The sequence below is a fragment of the Miniopterus natalensis genome, chromosome 1 (assembly GCF_054644295.1).
Source record: "Miniopterus natalensis isolate mMinNat1 chromosome 1, mMinNat1.hap1, whole genome shotgun sequence".
Lineage (NCBI taxonomy): Eukaryota > Metazoa > Chordata > Mammalia > Chiroptera > Miniopteridae > Miniopterus > Miniopterus natalensis.
This window is the reverse complement of record NC_142081.1, coordinates 65,931,273-65,956,411: the sequence shown is the minus strand read 5'-3', so window position 1 is coordinate 65,956,411 and position 25,139 is coordinate 65,931,273. Positions and strand designations below refer to the sequence as shown.

Sequence of the window (25,139 nt, the reverse complement as noted above, 5' to 3'; positions counted from 1 at the left end):
GCCTGAACTAAGGTGAGAGTGGTAGAGATTTTTAAATACGTAGAACCCATAGGACTTGCTAAGTGGATTTGGAACAGGGGTGAGTGACGGACACCTGGGTGAGGAGTGGCTGTATCATGGCTGAGAGAGATCGTAGGAGAGTGAGCGGTTTGTGGGGAGGGGTTGACGTGGCTCTACCTCCTAGTCTGAATCAAAGGCCCGTGGGTTAGAACCGAGGCTTCAGGACAGCAGAGGTCCCAGTTAAGTTGCCCTTGAGGAATCATTTTACAGTAATAGTCATTCCTCTGACTTTTTATTCTGCCAGGTTTTTCCTCATGTGTTACCTCTTTGTGAACTTGGCATGTGCCTTGCAAACATTACTTCGAACACCCAACTGGCGACCCCGGTTCCGCTACTACCACTGGTAAGTCTGCTCTTTCACTTCTTTATTCCCCCTGCATTCGGAGAGAGCCCACCATTAAACTTGGAGAACTAGGAGATTCTGGGATCTTGATATAATTTTTTTTCTCGACTAGCTATTTCAACTTTGACCGCTCACTTGAATTTCCAGCCTACTGCCATGTTTTTCATATATTCCTTTAAGATAATTGATAACACCCACTTGAGAATAAAGATCAAAACTGTGAAATAAATATTTTCATCCCACTACAGTCTTCAGGCGAAAACAACTTCCCCTTTGCAGGTCTTGTTTCCCATTTCCCTCTCATCTCAGCTCTGGGCTTCACTGCTTTCTGCCTGTGCTCTCGTATTCTCATCAGTTTCATCCTCAGATTCTCTTCTTATGACAATTTCAGTTAGTAGTTACAAGTGTGAGCTTTTGGCCTAACTAGGGTGGCTCAGCAGTTGAGCATCGACCTAAGATCCAGGGGATCGCAGTTCGAGGCCCAGTCCGGTCAGGACACATGCCCGGGTTTCGGGCTCGATCCCCCGTCAGGGGCGTGCAGGAGGCAGCCGATTAATGACTCTGTCATCATTGATGTTTCTTTCTCTCTCTCCCTTTCCCTTTCTTTCTCTGAAATCAGTAAAGATATATTTAAAAAAAAAAGTGTGAGCTCTTTGCCCTAGCCAGTTTGGCTTAGTGGTTAGAGTGTCCATCTGAAGGGTCACGGGTTCAATTCTGGCTGGTCAAGGGCACTTACCTCGGTTGCAGGCTCGATCCTTGGCCCGGAGTATGCAGGAGGCAACCAATCAATGTTTCTCTCTCTCTGTCTTTTCCCTTCCCTCCCCTCCCCTCCCTCTGAAAAATCAACGGAAAAAATATCCTTGAGCAAGGGTTAACAAAAATAAGTTAATAAAAATAAAAATGAGCTTTGGAGTCAGATCACCAAAGTTGAAATGACAGCTTTATTTCCCAGCTTTGTAACCTTCAACAAAGCACATAACCACAAAAATTTCATTTTACTCATTTGTAAAATGAGACTAATAGTACTACCTATCTCATAGGGTTGCTTCGAGATACTCCAAAGTGCTCAGCAGACGCTAAAGCTCTCAAAGAAATGTTGCCAAGCTGCTGCTATCATCCTAAAGGGGCCATCATGTTTTTAGCTACCACCCCATCTCTCTCCCATTTCTTTTCTCTCATAGCTAAAAGTTGTAATACATCCGGTATGTGCCCGTTGCTACATTCCTCTTTTCAAACTTGCCCTTTGACCCCTTTCAGCTTCACTTACCAGTGGTGGACATTGATGTGACCTTTATCTGGCAAAAATTTAGATCTTCAACTGATCTTAACACCTCCCGTCCTCTTTCTAACTTTAACTTTAGTTGAAAGTTCATTATGAACTTTTTTGTGTTACTGTTTTGCTTTTGTTGTTTTTTCTTTTTCTCTTACCACCCTATATTTTAATTAGATCCTAATGTTCTGCAGATTAACAGCTCTCCTATTTATGTTTTGAAATGAATTATAGAGCTAAGAAGTTCATTACACAGAAGAACTTTAGTAAATGTAGTTGTCTATTGCATTTTACACAAGTACTTTCTGTAATGGACAGGGCTTTTGTTGTTTGTTTTTTAGAAAAAAATAATATCTCACCACAGTTTAAAAAGCACCTCTAGCACAGGCTTCTTTTGTAGCTACTTAGAAGAACACTTTTTTGTTTGTGTTTTTGTTCCTAATTTTCTAGGACCCTCTCCTTCATGGGCATGAGTATCTGTCTGGCTCTGATGTTCATTTCTTCCTGGTATTATGCTATCGTAGCTATTGTGATCGCCGGTATGATCTACAAGTACATTGAGTACCAAGGGTGAGTCTGGATTTGAGCTTGATCACTGCTAAAACTATCACAACTGGCTAGTTTGGTTAGAGTCAGCCCAAAGAAAATTGCATTAGGATCCAGATAACTTTATTCATTCATAGCTAAGTTTTGTACCCCTGATGATTCTCTTAACCATCCTATAGCCACAGCTTTTAATCGCAAGGGGGACCTGTTGAGAAAGTATGAATGGGTTGATGAAAAAATAACTAAAAAGATATAGCCAAATAGTAATGAGTATTAAACAAAGTATAACACAATTATAAATGCCATTTTAGTCAAGGCATTTCTCTGAAATGGAAAAGATATTAATTAGTCCTGAATAACTTCGTAACAACTAAGATGACTAACAACTTCCAAAAATTAGCAATAAATAACAGATTCAGATTATATTCAGTTTTGCTTTCTCCCATTATTTTCAAAATAAACTTCAGATCTGTATTAACTTCCTAATTCAAATTGCTGTTTTACATTATTGCTTTTGAATAGTTACGTAGAGGGACAAGTGAGTCACCCTTCCAGCCTTAATTCTTAACTGTGATGCAGTACAGTTGATGAACAGTAGTGGTGATCTGCTTCCAGTGAGTTTATGATGTTAGTAAAGAGCATTATATGCGTCATTAATGAGTTTTAATCTCCTGCCTTGTGCATATGTTACTTTTAGATTCAGGGGCAAAAATAAAGTTTATTTTTTGAAATTGTACTTGCTATGGTTTAAATCTGTTCCTGCTCTTTTCTCCTTTCTCCCAGAGCTGAGAAAGAATGGGGTGATGGTATCCGGGGGCTGTCCCTCAGTGCAGCCCGGTTTGCTTTGCTTCGGCTGGAGGAAGGACCTCCTCACACTAAAAACTGGAGGTAAAGAAGGGATGTGGGGAGGGCAGATGCGTAGAAGGGGTCAAATATATGGTGATAGATAGAAACTAGACTTTTGGTGGTGAGCATACAATAGTGTATACAGATATCAAATTATAATATTGTACACCTAAAACTTATATAATGTTATTAACCAGTTACCTCAGTAAAAAAAAAATTTTTAATATAAATAAAAGACTTTTAAAAAAGGAAAGGACATCAACAGAGCTTTAGTGGTATTTGGCACATAGCTACACACAGAAATGTGTGCCTCATTGATATTACAGGATAAGGAAATCATGTGGTTAAAGGAATTGGTGCAATGGACCTGTTTTGAACTGTCCCGAATCCTTGATTTCTTTCTTTTTTCTTCATGTGATTTATGATCTAGATTTCTACCATTTTTATTCTTCCTTGAAGATGGATCCATTTGAGATAATACTGGAAGGATTCTAAATAATTCTATACTCTTATCATTTCTTCTAATCTCTTCCTTCTGTCAAATTACCTGTTTTATACAGATCTCCTGAGTTAAGGGGCGGAATTGTCATTCTGTTCCCCTAACCCGAAGTGTTTTCTCACCCACACCCCTCTCCCCCCACCAACAATTTCTTTTCAGGCCTCAGTTGCTTGTCTTGCTGAAACTAGACGAAGACTTACACGTCAAGCACCCTCGCCTGCTCACCTTTGCTTCGCAGCTTAAAGCGGGAAAGGGTCTCACGATCGTGGGCTCTGTCATTGTGGGGAACTTCCTGGAGAGCTATGGTGAAGCCTTAGCTGCTGAACAGGTGAGAGTCAAGGCTTATTGCCCCTGTGGAATTGAGCTTACGGTTGTGTGACGTTAAGTGGTAAGACCTCAGACATCCAAGTAAATCCCTGTCCTGAGTGACCCAGGAGATTCCCCTCTGCCCAGATAATAAGGCGAGCCAGAGGACAGTAATGTATTCTCTCTTTCTAGTTAAAGCATTACTAAACTATAAGATCATCAAGGCTAAGCACTATTTCCAGAAGACTCCAAACATCGACTCAGCCCTGAGAGAAGTCATGGGAATAAATCGTGCCTTAGAAATACGGAGATGATTTTTCTCAACATTGTGACAAGGAGCAGTGGGGAACTTTTCTTCCTCTTTACTAATTTACATGGCACCACGAGCAGGATTTCTTTCCTGCTCTGATTAGCTTGCTTATTATTAAAACTCTCCCCGAAAAAGAAAGTAGTTTTCCCTCTAATACTCCTTATAAATGATAGAACTAACCCTTTGTTTGGAGAAATTTTCAGTTACATTTCAAAATTTTTACTGGCCTTCATTTTAGAATGTTTTGAAACCCAAAAAAACTAGTAATGCTGAAAAAAATATTAATCCAGAATGATGGCAAAAATAAATAAAAAGCACAGGATTGGAAATGAAGAGACCCTGTATAATACCCTAGCTGCACTACTAACTTAATCTTTCCTTTGGGAAGTCATGTGGGAAATAATGATTTTCCACATCATTATTCCCTTCACCTTTTCACCAAGAGAGGAAATGAAACATCGCCTCCAAATTGGCTTGAATAAATAAAATAATAGTAAAGCAAATACAGATGTCCTCAGTAATCACCATTAAAATATCAAAAAGAATATGGAAATAGGAGAGACAAAAAAGAAAACATACCTGAGAAAATCCTAAACTGAACTGTCAAATTTCTAGTAATATGAGTCAGGGCATGCCTCACTGAGGAAGGAAGTGTTATCCGGGAAATTGAGAAAGCCCTTTCCCCACCGTGTGCCAGGGTTGGGGGCCTTACAGTATCTCAAGAAAAATAATTTTCTGAGACTTTCACAGGAGAATGAGTGATTTATTTGCGTGGAATTACATCCCTGGGTTTTTAAAGTCCCATTCCAGTCACAGAAGAAGTGTAAAAGCAAAGCCAATGTCCAGAGTCCCTGTTTCATGTTGCAGCTGGATCCAGTTCAGCGTCAGGCTAGTTACAGTTTGTTTCTCCGTTGCGTGTGGGGATCCACATGGCCATGGGCCGTGTAGGCGAATGCAGGGGAGCCAGAAGTGCGCCCCTGCAGCAAGAGAGCCCAGATCTGAAACACCTTTGTTCAGGGAATTAGGTACCCCAAATCTTCCCACGCTTGCAGCGGCCACGCCCATTCTGGCCAATAGCCTCTGTTCCCAGGTATGACTGACAGCCAGCACCTTTGCTAGTTCCCCCAACTTTACTGGGCATACATCTGTTATCTGGGAAGTTAGGGTATCCCTTTCCCCACTGAGTGCAGCGGGTAGAGTCCTTACAGCATCTTTGGAAAAAGAATTTTCTGAGACTTGCACGGGAGGATGAGTAATTTTTATTTGCATGGAATTACATCCCTGGATTTTCAAAGTGCTGTTTCCCTTAGTACAGTGCTGGAAGACATGTAGCTGGGGATGCAGTAGAGCCTAAAGCAAAGCCTGTGTCCAGAGTTTCTGTTCCATGTTGCAGCCACATTCAGTTCAGCATCAGGCTGGTTGCAGTCCATTAGTCCACTGTGTGGGGGTGTGAATGTAGGGGAGCCAAGAGAGCAAGCCGCCTACCACAAGAGTACCAAGAAAGCCAAGAGCAACAAGAGAAACCAAGAGCACAAGAACCCAAAGCACTAGCTTACAAGAGAGTGAAGTGAGTTCCTTTGTTCAGGGAATTAAGTATCCCAAATTATGCACCCTTGCAGTGGCCATGCCTATCCTGGCCAGTGACCTGTTCCCAGGTGTGACTCACAGGCAGGTACCTTCCCTAGTTCCCCCCAACTTTACAGGGTATGCATCTACTTCCCCCCTGTCCAGTCTGTTCCCCACCAATCTAGAGAATAGACCGGTGGCTCCCTAGGGAGTTGTAAAGCTTTAGCTTCCTGGTGAAGCTGCCCAAGTGACATGCCTATATTTGGCCTTCCTTTTGCTTCTTTCCTGTTATTAATAACTAGGTTAATTACAACGGGGTCAGAAGGAGATCTTATTCACACTCATCCTGGTCAATTAAGAAAGAATATTAACTATTCATTTTGTGAAGATCCCTATTCTCAATTTTTTGGGTATGTTACAAAGAAAAAAAAAAGCAGAATAGAAAGGCAGAGGAACTACATGTAGACAAACCACCTATATATACAGGGTATCCCAAGAAAATGTATACACACTTTAACAGCTGATAGCTCAATTTTGAAAATGAAATGTATTTTAATAAACACTGCCTTTATAATTATTTAAAGTGTGTGTATACATTTGGGGGGGGGGCACCCTATACATAGTAAGCACTTAGAAAGTGAAAAACACAGCCCTGGCTGGGTGGCTCAGTTGGTTAAGGCATAGTCCCATACACCCAAATGTTGTGGGTTCGATTCCTGGTCAGGGCTCATACCTAGGTTGAATGTATGGGAGGCAACTGATTGATGTTTCTCTCTCTCTCTCTGTCTCTGAAGTCATGAACATATCCTCTAGTGGGGATTTTAAAAAAGTGTAAAAGACAAAGGATCATGAAATTTCATTGGGATAACTTTAACTTTTTAGACTTTTCTATAGGAGATATGGTCTTAGGCAGAGTTTGGAAAGAAAAGTGGAATTAGAGGAGGAGTAATAAATTAAAAGGTCCAGGATGAAGCAATTCTGTGTTGAAGTTCTGTCTCCCTTTCAGACCATAAAGCACCTAATGGAGGCAGAGAAGGTGAAAGGATTCTGCCAGCTGGTGGTGGCCGCCAAGCTGAAAGAGGGCATTTCCCACCTCATCCAGTCGTGTGGCCTTGGAGGCATGAAGCACAACACTGTGGTGATGGGATGGCCTAACGGCTGGCGCCAGAGTGAAGATGCTCGATCTTGGAAGACTTTTATTGGTACAAAACACTTCTCTTACTATCCCAAGGGCCCAAATAGGGCAGATAGTGAAAGCCCTGTTACCCTAACCCCAACCCTAGCCCCCTAAGTAGAGGCTGTATACCGTTGCTGAAGCATGGTCTTATAAGGGCACCCAAATAACTAGTAGCAATAGTAACCTTATTCTACTCACCCCCTCTAGCTTTACATTCTGTTCATGCTTTGTTTATTTCTGTCAAGTCTCATGTTGGGAATTACCTCTGAAATCAACATGTTTTCATTTGTGAGTTCCCACATTGACATTCTCACAGGAATTGGAAGGATTGTCCTTCAGCTCCCAATTCTCCCAAATTCATACATCTCCCCTTAAAATGCAGTAAACAATGTATCTAGTAATGTGCACAGTGGTATTCAGTCTAATTCTGTTAGCTTGTCAGTTTTTCTCGGTGATTTCCGTTACTATATGAGGTATGACCTACTGTGTAAATAGGACCCCTTGCTCAAAGACACGTAAAGGAACGTTATCCTTGCTTCCCTGTCACGGCGGGAAGCAGGGCAATCCTAAGGTTCTTCTCTGCTTATCCCGATTCTCTTTTTATTCCCTAGGCACAGTTCGAGTGACAACTGCTGCCCATCTGGCCCTGCTAGTGGCTAAAAACATCTCGTTCTTTCCCAGCAATGTGGAGCAGTTTTCTGAGGGCAACATTGATGTGTGGTGGATTGTGCATGATGGGGGGATGCTCATGCTGTTACCATTCCTACTGAAACAGCACAAGGTATTTTAGACATCTTTTTAAAACGCCTTTCTCCCTTAACTTCTGCCCTGTTTATTAGATAAATTCTTCCTCTGATTATGTAGTATTGGGGCTTTGAGTCAGAAGAGCTGGGGATTATTCTTGGCTCTTCCTTGACACCAGTTTCAACCTTATGAGAAATATCTTTGTAGTTGATATTTACCTATCTCCAAATGAAATTTTGTGAATTGATAAAGTTTCATATGAGCCCTTGGAAAAAACATTAACAAGTAAACACGTTCTTTTCTTTTTTTTAACCCTCACCCAAGGATGTTTTTGCCATTGCTTTTCAGAGAGAGTGGAAAAGAGAGAGAGAGAGAAACATCGATGTGAGAGAGACACATCGATTGGTTGCCCCCTGAATGTGCTCCTACAGGGGTGAGGTGGGGGGCAGCCTGCAACCGGTCTACATGCCCTTGGCCGAAATCGAACCCAGGACCCTTCAGTCTGCAGGCCAATACTCTAGCCACTGAGCCAAACTGGCTAGGGCAGTAAACATTCTTTAAAAAAAAAAAAAAAAGACCAAGGTTTCTCAAATTTTGGAAACCCAAGGGTATGCATATGCGTGTGTGTGTGTGTGTGTGTGTGTGTGTGTGTGTGTATCAAGTAAACTGAAATTTTAAATAAGTATAGTCTATGCATGGTGTCATCAATATGCTATCTGAATAAAGCACCCTCTTAATGTGTCACGTGCCATCTTTTCTCTTTTTGCCAGGTGTTTTCTTGTTATGAAATTAAGACTGCTTAAAACAGCCCTGGCTGGGTGGTTCAGGTAGTTGAGTGTCATCCTGTATACACCAAAAGGTTGCGGGTTTGATTCCTGATCAGTGCACATATCTAGGTTTTCTGGTTCAATCCCAGGTGGGGCACATGCGGGAGGCAACCAATCAGTGTTTCTCTCATATTGATACTTCTCTCTCTCCCTCTCCCTTCCTCTCTCTCTAAAAATCAATAAAAACATATCCTAGGGTGAGGATTAAAAAAAAACAAAACCTGCTTAAAACAATATTTAATGTGTTTCTTAACCAAGCTTTTGCCCTAGTACAATAATGTTGCAAGTAGGAGGCTAGGAACCAATACACCGATACTATAGCAAGGTGTTCGAGGTAAAAACGCCCATGTTTTAAGAAATGACTCACTCTTCCCTTCTTACGTCAAATTTTCCATGTACGTATGGTACTTTCTCAGGTGTGGCGAAAATGCAGCATACGGATCTTCACAGTAGCCCAGCTGGAGGACAACAGTATTCAGATGAAGAAGGACCTGGCCACCTTCCTGTATCACCTGCGCATCGAGGCCGAGGTGGAAGTGGTGGAGATGGTGAGAAAGCTGAGTTTGAGATCGAAGAAACCTTCTCCCCGCCCCTCCTGTCTTCCAAGTACCTTTTCTGGTTTGGAAAATTCTTTAACTGCAAATGTAGATTGATTCCTTAGTTCCAACACAACCCTAATATATTGATCTAGATAAGTAGTATGCGTATATGACATGTGTTTGGTGGGGTTTTTTTAATTTTTGTTTTCTTCATTACCTCGCCGTTATATTTCTGTCAGATTCTTGTCCGCTTAATATAATTTCAGTAAGTTTTCATTCATGTATTCATGCTAAAACCAGAGAGAGCTCCTATTTTTGTTTTTATCACCAACAGTATTTAAAAAAGGCTAGAGTTTGTGTTTTGTGTTTTAAGGAAACATGTAATGGTTAGATTGTAGACAAGATTCTCAGGGCTTCTGGATTTGATCCACACTCCACAGCGTTGTGTTTATGCAGCTCAGTGACTGAACAAAGTAGGAGAGAGACTTAAGTCGATATGGTGATACTTTCTCAGGTTTAATGTAGTGAGCGGAGACGAAAATGTGTGACTCACCCTTCTTTCTCCTTTGTGCGTATTGCTCACTCTGATGCATGTGGCAGCACGACAGCGACATATCAGCTTACACTTACGAGCGCACTCTGATGATGGAGCAGAGGTCCCAGATGCTCCGGCACATGCGACTTTCCAAAACGGAGCGGGACAGAGAGGTGAGGCCTTGCTGCGTCCCGCTCTCCCAGCCCTGCGAAGCCTGGCGCTGAGAGGGAGGACGCTGTATTGCTGTTATAAGAGAACAGAGTCTTTCCTCCTCGCTTTATCAGTTATCCCCCTATAATCGCATTATTGTTTTGAAATCCTTGCGAGGTGAGGCGAGAGGGAAAGCTGGGGATAGAGTCGGAGCTGTGTGGCCCCCGCAGGCGCAGCTGGTGAAGGACCGGAACTCCATGCTGCGCCTGACCAGCATCGGCTCCGACGAGGACGAGGAGACGGAGACCTACCAGGAGAAGGTGCACATGACCTGGACGAAGGACAAGTACATGGCGTCCCGCGGGCAGAGGGCCAAGTCCATGGAGGGATTCCAGGACCTGCTTAACATGCGCCCGTAAGCTTCCCGCTCCCAGGCTTAGCACTAACAGTGTCCTAGGCAGGCCACAGGTGTGCCTTTGCCGGGACGCACGGGAGGCAGTCTGTTCGTTTCACCCCAAACCCAGCCACCTGTGTTGTTTGCCTGCGTATCAGCTGCCACTTAACATTGTACACAAGGTAACCATCCTTCTCTGTGTGTTCCTGGTATAAAACAAGCAAGCACAGAATGAGAAAACCCAGGAGACTGTTATAAGGAAATCATTTATTCATACTCAAAGCAAAAAAACTCTGTATCTCAACTTTTTTAAGGTTGTTGACTACATGCCTGGTGTTCTGTTTGCCTTAATCGCCTCTCTCCCCCCCACTCCCCCTTCCCTCCCCAGGGACCAGTCCAATGTGAGGCGGATGCATACAGCAGTGAAGCTCAATGAGGTCATAGTTAACAAGTCCCATGAAGCAAAGCTGGTTTTGTTGAATATGCCAGGGCCGCCCCGAAACCCTGAGGGTGATGAAAACTGTATCCTTTCCAAGAGTGGAGCTACCAGTAGGGAAAATATTAGCTTGCTTTTTAGATGAGAGTACTAGGTCACTCTAAGTCATTGTCTCTGCCAAAATTTCCCTCTTGAAGAAGGAAGACTTTTAAAAGTCTTAGGCAAGGATTCTTACAGAGCAGTGAGATTCATCTTCTCTTAAGGAGTTGGGGGTACAAAATGTTCTCTCTGAACCCTAAAGAGACTTGTAGGTTGTATATTTGCAACATTACTTCTAATATTATGTGTAGAACCCTTCTGACAATCCTAGAGGCAGAATACCAACTTTCTCCTTCTCAGGCTCTACCCACTTGCAAAGCCTATTTCTTCTGGGTGGTATTAGGGGAGAAGCAGTTGAAGTGGACTGTCCTCTGAAGGAAAAAAAAAAAAAGAGAGATGAAGGTTCTTTCTCGTACTCTGACCCCTGGATTTTTTTTATGGGACCACTTCAACACTTCAGTGGTGTCAACGGGTCCATTCCCACCAGTATCATTAAGGAAAAGAAATTTTCTAAAGGAAAAAAGAGCTGGCAGAAAAATTCAACTTGAGCAGCTTCACTTAGAAATTACTTGGATTCTCCCTAGAATTTTTTTTTTTTAAATATATCTTTATTGATTTGAGAGAGAGGAAAGGAGAGGGAGAGAGAGAGAGACAGAAACATCAATGATGAGAGAGTCATTGACCAAGCCCACAACCGGGCATGTTTACTGACTGGGAATCGAACCCTGATCGCCTGGATCCCAGGTGGACGCTCAACCGCTGAGCCACGCCCGGCCGGGCTCTCTAGTAATCTTAACAAGCTGCTCTGTTGTCGCTTTTTCTTCTTTTTTGGCTTGTTTTGCTACATTATTACACATTACTCGTAGGTTTTTCCTATTTTTAAAAAAATTTAGAAAAAGAATCTAACAAATGGGAGAGAGTCTTGTACTATATATGCAGTTTTATAATCCGATAAACCCTGATTATCATACCAGGTTATAAGGTATGTTCTTCTTCTGCCTGTTTGTCTCCTTGACAAATTCTGAAGACATGGAGTTCCTAGAAGTGCTCACCGAGGGACTAGAGCGAGTCCTCCTTGTCCGAGGCGGCGGCAGTGAAGTGATCACCATTTATTCGTAACCTACTGCTGAACGACTGCTTGGCTTCACCCTTCCTAAAAGGCTTCCATTCTCCTTGGAAGTACCAGCTCTTCACTACCACTCCCACCAGCTAGAGGCCTCGGTCCCGTACACATCACCTGAATGAACTCTCCACGAGCTGAGCCTCAAGTACTCGTGCAAAAATGTAACAATAGTTCTGCTCTTTGCTCTCATGTGATCTGCCCCCCTTTCAGAAGCAAATATTCCCTCAACATTAGAAAAATGGTCAGTTCCTAAAGCCATGTCTGTATCAGTTGAAGGCAAGTTAGAATTAACAAGCTAAACCAATAAAATGAATTGCCAGAAGTGATACTAGAAATTCAACTGAAGACCAAAAGCAAGTACATATCCAACATTAAAGATGAGTCTCAGAAGTCATGGTTCATTGATGACACCATGAGGGTAACAAATAGCATCATCATACTAAGGAATTCATGGCCGAGTATATGGGGATCGAACATCCTGGTAAAGATAACCTATGGCAAGCCAAGATGAAAACCTTTTCTAGCTAATTTTCTTGAGTGTACCCACTGCTCCAGGACTCTAGTTTTGTATTAGGGCACTGATACACAAAAACTGAAACATGGCTGGGGCTTCTACTTCTTCCTCCAAAACAAGATTTTCCCCAAAATACCAGGTTTAAGTATACATACTGTGTTGTATATTTCAACTGTTTGTTTCTCAAAACCCACCTTGTGGTTAAGATTGTAATGTAGGCACCATAACCATGGAAATTTTTAAATGGTGGAGTAAAAATTATTTCTTTTAGGTTTTTTTCAAATGGCCAAACTACAGAAATTTTAAATAGCTATTAAGATTGACTAGAAATATAATCTGGTTACCTGTGTGACATGGGCAAAACACGCAAGCTGTTTTCTAAGAAATATAGGTGATGATGCACATTGGCCGATAGGTTCACCTTTCCTTCTCCCTTTCATGCCCTCTGGGTTAGTAGGCACAGGTCAGAAATCATAGGAACAAACACTAGAAATCCCGGCTAACTTCCTTCCCTAATAGGTTTCTATCTTCTCAAGGGGAAATCCAGCAGTGAAATTTGAAGTTCTAGAGCCATATTCTTTCCATAGTGCCAAAGTTACTGAGATGCTGCTCCTCACATACTTCACTGAAGTGGCACCCACCGGCATGGGCCTAGGCAAGGAACTTCCTTCGCTAAGGAACCTGTGGACTCATTTCTAAAGCCATAGTGAAGACTTGAGGCACTCAAATGCCCAGAGTATGTGCATTTTCCTTTCCATTTTAATTCTTTATTCTGACTGCAGAAACTTGGCTCTAAACCAAGATTGTCCTAGCCAAGTCTCCTACTTTAGTCTTGCTTTAGAAGCTTTAAGTGTTATGGAAATACTTACGCAAGCTTAGCTTATTTGCTAATTTCTGATAACAAAACACCTGTGTTTCAAGCATAAGGAAATTATCCTGTGTGACTAAGTGGTAATTTCAAATATATGAGGTCATTTCTTTTGCAGGATAGGTTATTTGGAGAAACAGTTTGCCTATATTTATGTCTGCTTTTGAATTTCTCTTTATTGATCAATAGTGCCACTTTTTTGATTACCCATTAGGATATGAAGCTTTTGATTACCCAATAGGACATGGAGCAAGCTCACCGAGGTGCCAGCAGACTATTCATTTGACCCTGACCCCTACAGAGGAGAAAACCCTTCAATATGGCTTAAGAAGTTGAGTCCTTTCAATTTGTTCCTTTTACTTTTCTTTCAACCTCCAGGCCCAGTCAGGGTAGCAAAGTGGCCAGAGTCTTTGTCTTTTATTCTGGTCCTTCCTGCAGAGGGTAGAAGCATTATGTACAGCTTTCATTCAACACTCCATTGCTTAGCTGAGTCCAGCAGTAGTCAGACAGGTTCCCCAGGATCCAAGACATTGAAGATCCATGCTCTAAAGGTCAGCCTGGCCAGGAATTCCTCTACATTTACACACACCTTCTGGCCAAAGTGATATTTATATATATTTTCCATATAGAAAAAATGTGGGCAGTTAGTTTTAAAAGCTTTTTGTGGTTGGAGCTCTGTAAAAATCTTTTAAAAGAACAAGGGAATTTGTGGCTCCTAAAATAGCCACTACAGCCCCGAAAATACAAAATCACTGTTACGTGGGAAAATGGTTATGAGGCCAGATTTAAACTCATCTCTGTCTAGAGCATTTCATGTCTGTATTGCTTATGTTGTTTGTCTACAATGTGTCTTGTCTCTTTTAATCACTGCAAATAAAGCAATATCGAAAACTTGGTAAGAATGCACCTTAGGGGAAGGGGTTTTGTGTTTCAAGGAAGAAAAAGAAAAGACCTCCTGCCCTTTGAATAAGATCCAGCTTTTTAAGTCTTAGCTGTGACTTTACCAGGGCAGGTTATAACAAACATTTCCCAATTGCTGGCCCTCTGCCTTCAATAGCTTTCTTAAAAGCTAAAGCTTGAACAGCATCTGCTTGACAGGAACCAGGTTCCTCTTGGCAGGGGAAAGATGACTACTTTGTATCTTCCGCTGCCTCAGATTCCTGTGGCCCCGATTCCTCCAGTCCTCATTCCCCCTAAATATGTTAAAAATCCATTATTGTGGATATTAAAGTAGCAATTTACTGTAAGCATATTTATGTGCTCTTTTTGTCTGGTTTTTCTTTTCATCATGTATAATCAGAATCCAGCATTAGTTTCTCACATCTTCCACAAGTGTCTCCAACAGAATTTTCACATCCCAGCTTATGTTAGATAGAAGTGAAATATTAAGGAAAACAGATTTAAGAAAAGCGTATATAATTTTTTTAAAGCACTGTTCTTGACCATTTAATTTATTGAAAGGAGATGCTGCTGTGGTTCTTGATTTAGCAGCAACCACTCTTTTGTTTACATAGTTATGGTTTTATTTGTTGTTTTGCTCTATACTGGAAACATAAATAAAGTTTTCTACATTATTTTCAGTCAAGGGTTGTGGTAATTTCTTTGTGTTTGTAGCAGTATGTACATTGTCTTTCTAGGATGTGTCTCCTCACCATGGAGAAAAAAGTGCTTTCGGTTCTTTTCAGCATGAGTGATAATGTTAGGGGTGAGTATGCCGAGGAGGAGTCACTGGGCGTAAAGAAGGTTGTAAATAAGATCCAAATAGCCACCAGGTGCTTCTTTCTCAAGTTCACAAAAGCAGTCCTCCGCCACTGAACTCCATCCTCTGAAACAACAAAGAGTAAATAGGTCAGTGGGATTGAGTACTGAAATAACTTCCTGAATCAAGTACTTAATACTTTAATCAAATTATTTTATCCTTAAAAAACAACAACTAGCCCTAGCCGGTTTGGCTCAGTGGTTAAAGCATCAGCCTGCAGACCAAAGGGTCCCAGGTTCGATTCCGGCCAAGGGGCATGTACCTCCATTGCAGGCTCAATCCCCAGCCCTGGTTGGGGTGCACGCAGAGGCAACCAATCAATGTGTTTCTCTCACATCAATGTTTCTCTCTCTCTCCCCCCTCCCTTCCACTCACTCTGAAAATCAGTGGAAAAAATATCCTCAGGTAAGGATTAAAAAAGAAATGAGCCCGGCCGGGCGTGGCTCAGCGGTTGAGCGTCGACCTAGGATCCAGGCGATCGGGGTTCGATTCCCGGTCAGGTCACATGCCCGGGTTGTGGGCTTGATCAATGACTCTCTCATCATTGATGTTTCCGTGTCTCTCTCTCCCTCTCCTTTCCTCTCTCTGAAATCAATAAAGATATATTTAAAAAAAAAAAAAAAGAAATGAGCTCTAATACCAACTCTAATCCCCCACTATCAAATGGATCAGCTATTTACTGTCCACTACAACTGACCCCAAAGTTAACTTTTCTTTTGCCTTACCTCAGGGGGTTCAATGAAGGCTAACCAGTCTGATGCATGTGTAGGCAATAGGCCCATGGACTGGCACTTATACACGGCCAATGCCAAACCCATGAGGTTCCCAATGAGATACACCAAACCCTGAAGGAACTTCTGGCTTGAACTTTCTAGCATCTTGAAAGCTGTTGGGGTAACAAAGTATGAAAACCAAAACAACTTTTTTTCCAATTATGAAACAGGCACATATTAAAATAATATAATACACATAGGTCCACAGTAAAATAGCAAATAGAACTATTAAAAGTGAACAAAACCCATGATAAGCAGTTTTCCCCTCTATGTCACCACCACTACCATCACTGCCCTGCACACCCTCCCCCTACTACTAGCCATGAGCCATGCAAAGATGTCTAATATGGGTTTTGCCTAAGAATTTGCCTCTAATTCTTAAAACTTTGGGGAGGATTACTATTTCAAGAATACTTACTGGCTGAAATGGCCATAAGTGCCTGAATGGGTCGCCAAGCCATCATACACACCATCATAGTAGGAAAGATGGAGATAGTATTGCCTGCCATATACATGATGAAGAGGTTCATGGGGATCTGTTTGAGGGGACCCAAGGCAATGTCCCAGCAGCGCTAAAACAAAGACACAATTTTATCCTCTGATCACTACCCTCAGTCCCACATTTACTGCATCACTGATGTTCAAGTCAAATGAGCACAATTCTCAATTTTGTGCTTCTGACTGAGCTGACACCTCAATTCTACCACCTCTGGCTTCCATGTCACCACAGGAAGCCTGCTCTTCTACTAAAGATAATGCATCCTCACTCTGTGTTATGTTCTCCCTATTGGTTTTTCATATGTCATTTCCTCCCACAATTTTAGCTAAAGAAAGGTTTTCCCTGCTTTTGTCCTTCTGCATCTACCGCTGTCCTATCTACAACTAAAGAAACAGATAAATCCACATAGTGGGAGATTAGCATACCTCAATCAGTAACTAATAGAACAGACAAATTAAGATATAAGAGATTTGAAAGACATTATTAACAAACTTAACACAACTGACATATATAAAGCACCCACCAAGGTAGGCTTCATTAAGAAGGTAACATTTGAGATAACAGAACAAGTCATAAAAGTAGCCAGGGGAAGAGTATTCCAGGGAGACGGAAGGACAAGTACAAAAAGCCTGAGATGGGAGCTTGCAGAATTCACATTCTTCTCAGACACACATGGGACATTTACAAAAACTGACCACTTGCTGAGCCATGAAGGAAGTGTCAATAGCTTTCAAAGAACTCAAATTATACAAAGCATGTTCTTTGATTACCATGCAATTAAGCTAGAAACCAATAACAAAAAGATAACCAGAAAATCTCTTAGGAGTTGGAATTAACAAATGTACTCTAAATAATTCACGAATCAAAGAAATTATAATGGAAAATATAAATATTTTTAACTGATCAAAATACATTTTAACACTTGGGGGACACAGCTAGAGCTCTGAGAAATTCATAGCCTTAAATGCAAATTAGGAGACTAAAAATAAAATAAGCATCTATTTCAGTAAGTTAGAAAAATAACAAATTAAACCCTAGGAACTGAAACGGAAGGAAATAAAAACGAGAGTAGTAATTAATGAAATTCGTTAAATCAAGCCAAAGGTAGGTTTTTTAAAGATTAATAACATGAATACTGGTGAACCTAATGAAGAAAAAAGGATGGAAGACAAGTATTCAACACTAGGAATGAAAAAGGGGCATCTCTATAGGTCTTGCAGATATTAAAGTGATCATATTATGAATTTTAGGAAATGGTTCAATTCCTAGAAAAAATACAGCTTATTTAAATGGCATAAGAAATTGGAAATATAAATAATCCTATAACTGTATAAGAAACTGAATCTGTAATTAAGCCCAGATGGTTTTCCTTGGCAAATTCTAAACATTTTAAGGACAAAAATAAACCGATTTTATACAAACTCAAGAGGATAAAAATGAACATTCTACAACTCATTATATGGGGCCTCATAAATACCAAAACCTGACAAGGACATGAGAAAAGTTTATAGACCACTACCAGTCATGAACCTAAATGCAAAAATCCTAAACAAAATATTAACAAAGCAAATCTAGCTATATAAAAATAATAATATACTACTATTCACTTGGGTTTATTCACATTAAATGAATAAGTGGCCATACTTGTAAACAGTTCCCTAATGTATCATTTACATGGAAGATCATTTGTCTGGAAGTTTAAATATCACATCGTTCATACAACAGGACTGTTCTATAATATCATAAATATTTTACGATAACCTACCTTTAAAATCAGGCCATTTTAATAATATTTTTACTATAAAATATTATATTTCAATTTGACTTCAAGACGAAAAATGATACCAAGAAAAAATTGATACTAGCTCTTTCATTTTCATGTGAAATATCACTGGAATTTCATAAAACAAAGATAATTTAGTATTGGACAATAGGAAGGCTGAGAGGAAAGAAAGTGCAGGCACTGTTATAGGCACTTGGGAGGCAAACTCCTGCTCTCATGGAGCTTACAAGAATAAATAGATAGGTAGTAAAATAAGTAAACTATATCATATGTATGAATGACAGTGAAATATAAAGTGGAAAAACAGGACAGGGAGGGCCACCAAGGTAGGCTTCATTAAGAAGGTAACATTTGAGATGACAGAGCAAATCATAAAGGTAGCTGGGGGAAGAGTATTCCAGGGAGACAGAAGAACAAGTACAAAAAGCCTGAGATGGGAGCTTGCCTGGCATATTTAAGGAGAAGCAAGGAGACCAATCTAACTAGACTGCAGTGAAAAAAGGGGAAAGTGTTAAGAGATGAAGTCAAAGATGTTACAAGGGGCTTAATCAATGTAGAGTTATGTAGAACATTATAAAGACTTTGGCTTTTACACTAAGTGAAATGAGCTACAGAAGGGTTTTTGAGTAGGAATGATCTGACTCATGTTTAAAAGGATCATACAGGCTGCTATGCTGGGAACAGACTACAGATGGCAAGGTGGAAGTAGTGAGACCAGTTAGAAGTCCACTGCAGAGAGGGACACAAGGAATCTTTTCAAGATGAAGAAAATGTTCTCTTTCAAGATGGTGGTGGTTTCGTGGTGATATACTACTATGAAAGCTCATCAGATTGTACTCTTTAAAAATCCGTGGTTCTCCACTGAGGGCAATTTGCCTCCCTGGAGATATTTGGTAATGCTGGAGACATTTTTGGTTGTTACAACTAGGGAAGGGCACTTTTGGCATCTAATAGATAAGAGGCCAGGGATGCTGTCAAACATCCTACAGCGCACAGTAGAGCCCCCATTACAACGAATTAATTATTCAGCCCAAAATGTCAATAGTGCTGAGGTTGAGAAACCATAATTTGAATCACTGCAGTATACTGTACATAAACTACAAAGGATTGATTTTTATTTTTTTTGGTCTATTGCAGACATCTGGATGAAGGATGGTAGTGGCTTAGACCAGGATGATAGGTGAAGGTAATAAGTGGTAGTAAGATTTTGAATCTATTTTGAAGGTAAAGCCAACAGAATATCCTGACAGATTGGTTGTATAGAGTAAGGAAATTAGAGTAGAAAAGGATGACTTCAACTGGAAGGCAACTGAAAAGAGATCATTTTCAACCTACTTTCTTATGCCTTATGTTCCAAACATCTTTTCTTTTTCCAATTCTTAAGCACTTTTGGAACTGATAGTTAAACTGTCAACATCTCAAGCAGTTGAGCTTCCAAACATTCATGATGAGGACCATCTACAGTAAGATATTCTGTGCTGTCTGGGAGAGAATTGTGGGTGTGTAGGTCAGGACTAGCCCAAAGACCACGGTGACATCTATACCTCTGTACCTTCTCCACCAGGATCCGGTCCGTCTCTTGCACGCTGGTATCTGGCACTTGCTTGTCCAAGTAACCGACTGGGTACAGCGAGTCTCCCTGGCCACCGCCCCGGTCACTTCGGCCCCTAAAGAACCAAACCAAGAAATGAAGGCTGCAGACTCCCACACTTCATATCGCACATTTCCTGTTCTACTACTCATAGGACTAAAGATCTTCAGAAGCACCTACCCAGATTAGATCGAGCCCTCTCCTGGGTTCGTCACACCCCTGCCTACTGGGAAGACTGAAATATGCATCCTTTGGGCACAAAGACCTCCACGGCAGAGAAGCCTCTAGCTCCCCAGGAGTCGTCTTTGTGCCACCCAACCAGTCCAAGTTCCATCCCTCTGGGGCAGTTCTGGGGGGAAGGCTCTTGGCCCAGGCTCCTCACCTGCTGCCTCCTCCAGGCCCGCTCAGCTCAATAGCCCACTTGAAGCGCCGGCCTCTGTTGGCCACCAGGCTCCCCTGGGCCGTCATGGCAAAGGATGCCAACCAAAGATGTGAAGCCAGTTACTCTGAGGCGGAGCGGAGCCTCAGGCCCACCGGCGTCTGCGACTTCAAGGTCCCGGTCTGCAAGCCCACTTCCGGCGCGCGAGTATATACGTCACTTCCGGAAATTGGCCGGCGGAGGAGCGCAGAGTAGGTGGAGGCGCCGGAAGTGCCGGGTGAGGCAAGCTGACAGGCCTTCAGTCTTCCTAAAGCCGCTCCCGCGCATTCCGTCCTTTTCGAAGAGGCGCGTTGTGTCCCTTACTCTGAGGTGCACTTCACGGGGTAGAGGGAAGGTTCGTACTGAGCCTGCTTTAGGCGCTGAAGCCTAGAAAAGCTGCTTCAGTGCCGACGCTCTCCCGGAAATTACAAGGTTCAGATCTCGCTTTAAATCCTGGCTTCATCACGGATTGCGTGACCTTGAGTTATTTAGTAGCTGCCGAGTACTGAATGCCCACTGTGTTCCAGGAGCTTTGTGTTTATTATTTCATTTAATTCTCACAGTGACGCTGCGAGGTGGGTAGTTGTATCCGGTTCTGCACAGAGGCTGGGAGGCAGTGTGGGCGCGGAAGGCCGTGGGCTCGAGGTTCCGGGGCCTCCTTTCGAATCCGGGCGTCTCGACTTAACTGGGCGACCTCGGGCAAGTTAAATTGTTTATGTTGTTGCAAACTCTTCATATGTAAAAGTTGGGTAATCTACTTACTTTCAAGGTTTGTTTGCGAGGTTAAATGGCGTGCTTGCCAGATATGCATGATGTGTTTTTTAATGCCATTAAATAATCTACAACGTTTATTTGTAGTGATTGTGTTTTTTGTATTCAGTTGTACACCTATATCATAACTTAACCTATTTTTGGATATTTGTTTTCTGTTTTATTTTTCCCTTTTATAACCCATGTTGCTGTGATCATCCTTGCACCTCTTTTCTTATTTCCTTAAATTTCTAGAACTGCAATTGGTAGATCAGAGTATGCACGTTTTAAAGGAGTTTTCATCCAAAACGCCCGCTAAGAAAATTGCATCTATTTACATTCCACCAGCTATAAAATTATAAAAATAATTTAATTGCCAGTTTGAAAACGGTACCATATTATTTTTAAATTTGTATTATCTGACTCCACATTATTTGACATGACTGGGGGTGGAGAGTAAGGGGGAAGGAGTGCTGTGACAATGGCTGGGAAGTAGGGTAGAAAAGAGCCTCTTTGGCCAACTAAAGAGCTTAGAGCCTTAAAGAGGATGGTCATATGGAGACGCTGAAGATTACCACCCCCGCTTTGTTTTCTGATTTTAGAAATATTATGTGTTCATAGAAGACCATGAACAAGGCAGAAATGAAAAAGGCTTTTCCCCTTCCAGTTGATTATACAATGTGCACCTATCTGATCACAGCTTGTAGATTGCTTTCCTTCTTTTGATTTTCCTGCCCTGATTCCAGTCTCTGGTGAACCTCTGAGATTCATCTAAAGCTTCACAGGGGCCTTGGCCCTATTAGGCATTCCTATCCCACCATTTTCTGCAGAATAGAACCTACCAAATTCCATTGTTTGTTGACATCTTCTAAGCCCTTGTCTTTGCCACCGACCCCACTGTACCCTAAATTCCTTGAGGGTAGAAACTATATGTTAATTATCTTTGATTACTCATCCTATTGCCTTGCTCATATAAAGTACTGAATAAATGTTTAGTAAATTAATTGAAAGTAAATGTAAGACAAAACTGTGAGTATACTATAATTACATTATATAAAATAAAGCATAAAAGTTAGAAGGGAGGGTGTACATAAAAAGTGTTATATATTGTATTCTTTTATTTTTAATCCTTACTCAAGGATATTTTTTCCATTGCTCTTCAGAGAGAGTGGAAGAGAGAGAAACATCAATTGGTGCAGGTGACCAAGCCTGCAACCGAGGTACGCACCCTTGGTCAGAATCAAACCCAGGACCCCTCTGTTCTTGGGGCCATGCTCTAACCACTGGGCTAAACTGGCTAGAGCTATATATTGTATTCTGGTAATGATTTTCGTGCAATTTGGCTTGATTTTCAGGCTATTCTTGTTATGTTTCTTTAGTAAGTTTTAAAGGAACACTTTAGAACATTGTTAGCCTCTTGAATCATATATTCCTTCCCTTTTGAAGTACTGCCCTATTTCTTTAAAAAAAATTTATAGCCTGAATCAAAGTTGCTTTGGCCTCAATAAAGTATTCCAGGTCTTTTATTCCTTAATCCTGGTAGTCTTCATAGTGTTATTTGTTAAAACATATTCCAAAGAACATGAAGATACTGGGACTGTGCTGAGGAAGAGCTCCAAGGTCAAATACTGCATATTATACTTTGTACATACACACCAGAGATTCTCAGTGCTATTAGTGTAACATTAAAATCACAAGAAATGATTCAGTAAGAATCTCCTTTAATTTTGTTTACACCTAAATAAGAACACACCCCCCCCTTTCTTTTCTTATCACATCTGTTAGTGTCCAATGGAATCAATATTTCATAGAACACAATGGGGGCAACTTGCTATATATTACAATTCAGGAGAAAGATGAAGGCACTCTCTGTAAAACTCTGCTTGTTTGTTTTTTTAAGATTATAAGAATATCATTAGAAATAATCCTTTATGGAAATGGAATTTTAACTTGGAACTGAACTTTTGAGGATTCCAATTATTGTACAGATTTTGTTTTGCAAGAAAAATGAATGAAAACCTAGATTCTAATCCTGACTCCAAATGAACTACCTGAGTCACTGAGTTTGGAACTCTCGTGGCTTTAATTTCTTCATCTATAAAATGAGGGACTTGTACTAGATAACTTCTGAGGCTACCTTCTAGTTCTAAAAATGTATTTTTTTTACACATTTTGCATGTTATGTCATACATTCATAGAAAAAAAGACTCAAATAATAAACACATAAAGGAGTAACAGGATTTCATATCACTTTTTTAAATTGTACTTTCCCATACTTTTCCTAGTTCTCTGCATTGTGCAGGTACAAATTTTGGATTTAGAAAAATGTAAATGTTTTTTTAAATGTAACCATGTGTGGTGATAGATGTTAACTAAATTTATTATGGTATATACATATATACACATACATGCACAGGGTGGGGCAAAAGTAGGTGTACAGTTGTATTTGAGACAGTTTATTCTTGTATTATTATTTATTATTATATTATTTTCCATATGAACAATTGTAAACCTACTTTTGCCTCACCCTGTATACATACATCAAATCATTAAGTTGTACACCTAAAACTAATTCAGTGTTACATGTCAATTATATCTTGATTAAAATTTTTTAAAGATAAAATTTTTAATGAGGTATCTTTGGTTAATAACATAAGTTTCAGTTGTACAATATTATAATTCAATATCTGTATACACTATCGTGTGCTCACCACCCAAAGTCTAGTTTTCATTTGTCACTATACATTTGACTCCCTTTACCCATTTCACCCTCTCTTCACCCCGGTTATGACACAACATGATTCTAAACCTAGAAGCTGTCCTGGATTCACTGGAGACACACTGGGAGCTCTTAAAAAATACTAATGCCTGGGCCACACCTCCAGTGATTCTAATTCATTTGCTTAATGTGGAACATGGACAATGGGAGTTTTGATAGCTCTCCAGGTGATTCTACTCAAGGACTGAGAACCACTGATTAGAGCACTTTGTTGCTTTAAAATAACAAGGTTTGAACTTACGCAAAGTAATTTAAGCAATCAGCTTTTGAGAGCCTCCTGTATGTGTCCCACTGTGCTAAACTTGAGTTAGAAAATAATGGGAATATTGAAATTGTAAAAATAAATATTAAACTTCGCTTACTTTGTGCTTTTGAGCAAATATGATTTTAATTAAACTGTTAGAAGGCACACCACGATTCCATAGGTCATACCAGTTGTCTCATTTTACTTTTATAATTTGTGCTACCTACAGTTTTTGTAATTGTTTTTGTACCTCACCTCCCCACAACCACTTCTTTTTAGGAGTCTAAGAAGCTGACTAGTTCTAATACTTCACAGCATTCTCTTCAGAGAAGTTGCCTTTGGATTGAAACTTGAACAAGGACATTTTCTTTTCAAATAACCCAATTTGCAAGTCTAGACCCTTCTAAAGGGGAAAAAAGGAGCTTTGATAGATATGTTTTAAGTCTATGCCATTTAACAATGTCTATAATAATTCTATTCGGCTATCCTCACTGGCCCAACCAGTTCCCCAGTGTGCCCTAAAAGCTCTTAAGCCTTTTGACAGCTTCAGTGAAATGGGCTTCCTTTGCAAATCCCAGTTATTTGTGTTATTTAACCTTACCATCATTATTGCCTTCTGAAAAGGACCACCCTACACTGTTTTATTCGTGATGCAATTTCTTTCATGTCAGCAATAGGGTCTTAACAAGAAGAAAATTTTCATCCATTTTGTCTGTTTGCATTTTCAAACCTCCTCAGTGAAAAAAATACTTTTTTTTTTGTAAGATCCTACCTTGATAGTTATTATTGGGTTTCTGAATTATTTCTATGTGGATTACAATTTTTTTCAATTTCTGGTTCATGGCTCTGCAGTGTCACATCACCCTATCAGCAGTCACATGAACTAGTATGGTGCTGGGAGAACACGTTGGTTAGTAATACCATTCTTCCTTCGCAATTAACTTTTTTTTCATTTTGGGAGGACTGTTGTGCAATTCACATTTTAACAAGTTCCCATTATAGCACTTTCCTCCAGCACTTGCTTAGGAAGCTGAGAGGGTTGCCATTCCCACAGATTCCATTAAAGGGTAAGAATGAACCACAGCATGAGTCATAATGATATATTACTGATGGCCTAACATGTTTCTTCAAGCCTGGTTACTCTGGATTCACTCTGGTAATTAATTTCAGCTATCTTGGAGGTGGTCTAAACTGTCTCTACATCAAGTATCTGAATGACCAATCAGGTTCTTTGTGGCATATTTTCTTGTGTGCCAATTTTAAAAATCCTCAATTGGTTCAAGATTGTTTTATAGCCTGGGCTTTTTTATGGAAGGAGGATTTTAATGGACTTAATGTTTGTGTCCTTCCAAAATTTGTGTTGAAGCCCTAACCGGCAATATGAAAGTATT

General features: G+C 40.6%; 2 protein-coding genes across 5 annotated transcripts in view; one reads left to right on the top strand and one right to left on the bottom strand.

Annotated features, from left to right (window-relative positions):
• Positions 1-14,572, top strand: part of SLC12A6 (solute carrier family 12 member 6) — an 80,887-nt gene extending 66,315 nt beyond the window's left edge. For all 3 annotated transcript variants that reach the window (XM_016199539.2, XM_016199538.2, XM_016199540.2), the window contains 11 exons: positions 305-403; positions 2,124-2,243; positions 3,003-3,107; positions 3,724-3,892; positions 6,753-6,948; positions 7,535-7,704; positions 8,911-9,042; positions 9,634-9,741; positions 9,949-10,133; positions 10,501-10,634; positions 11,675-14,572. In XM_016199539.2, the coding sequence (XP_016055025.1) occupies positions 305-403; positions 2,124-2,243; positions 3,003-3,107; positions 3,724-3,892; positions 6,753-6,948; positions 7,535-7,704; positions 8,911-9,042; positions 9,634-9,741; positions 9,949-10,133; positions 10,501-10,634; positions 11,675-11,766 (1,510 nt within the window). In that variant the 3' untranslated portion in view covers positions 11,767-14,572. The remainder of the gene's footprint in view (positions 1-304; positions 404-2,123; positions 2,244-3,002; positions 3,108-3,723; positions 3,893-6,752; positions 6,949-7,534; positions 7,705-8,910; positions 9,043-9,633; positions 9,742-9,948; positions 10,134-10,500; positions 10,635-11,674) is intronic.
• Positions 12,138-20,099, bottom strand: EMC4 (ER membrane protein complex subunit 4). 2 transcript variants are annotated; one of them, XM_016199542.2, is made up of 5 exons: positions 19,940-20,099; positions 19,519-19,633; positions 16,103-16,256; positions 15,637-15,797; positions 12,138-14,977 (listed from the first exon to the last, which is right to left on the bottom strand). In XM_016199542.2, exons 1-5 carry the CDS (start codon positions 20,023-20,025, stop codon positions 14,942-14,944), a joined length of 552 nt encoding a protein of 183 aa, XP_016055028.1. In that variant the 5' UTR covers positions 20,026-20,099; the 3' UTR covers positions 12,138-14,941. The 2 variants fall into 2 exon arrangements, with proteins under 2 accessions (XP_016055028.1, XP_087678625.1); XM_087822499.1 differs by lacking the exon at positions 19,940-20,099 and having other exon boundaries at positions 19,511-19,587.
• Positions 20,100-25,139: the final 5,040 nt, after the last annotated feature.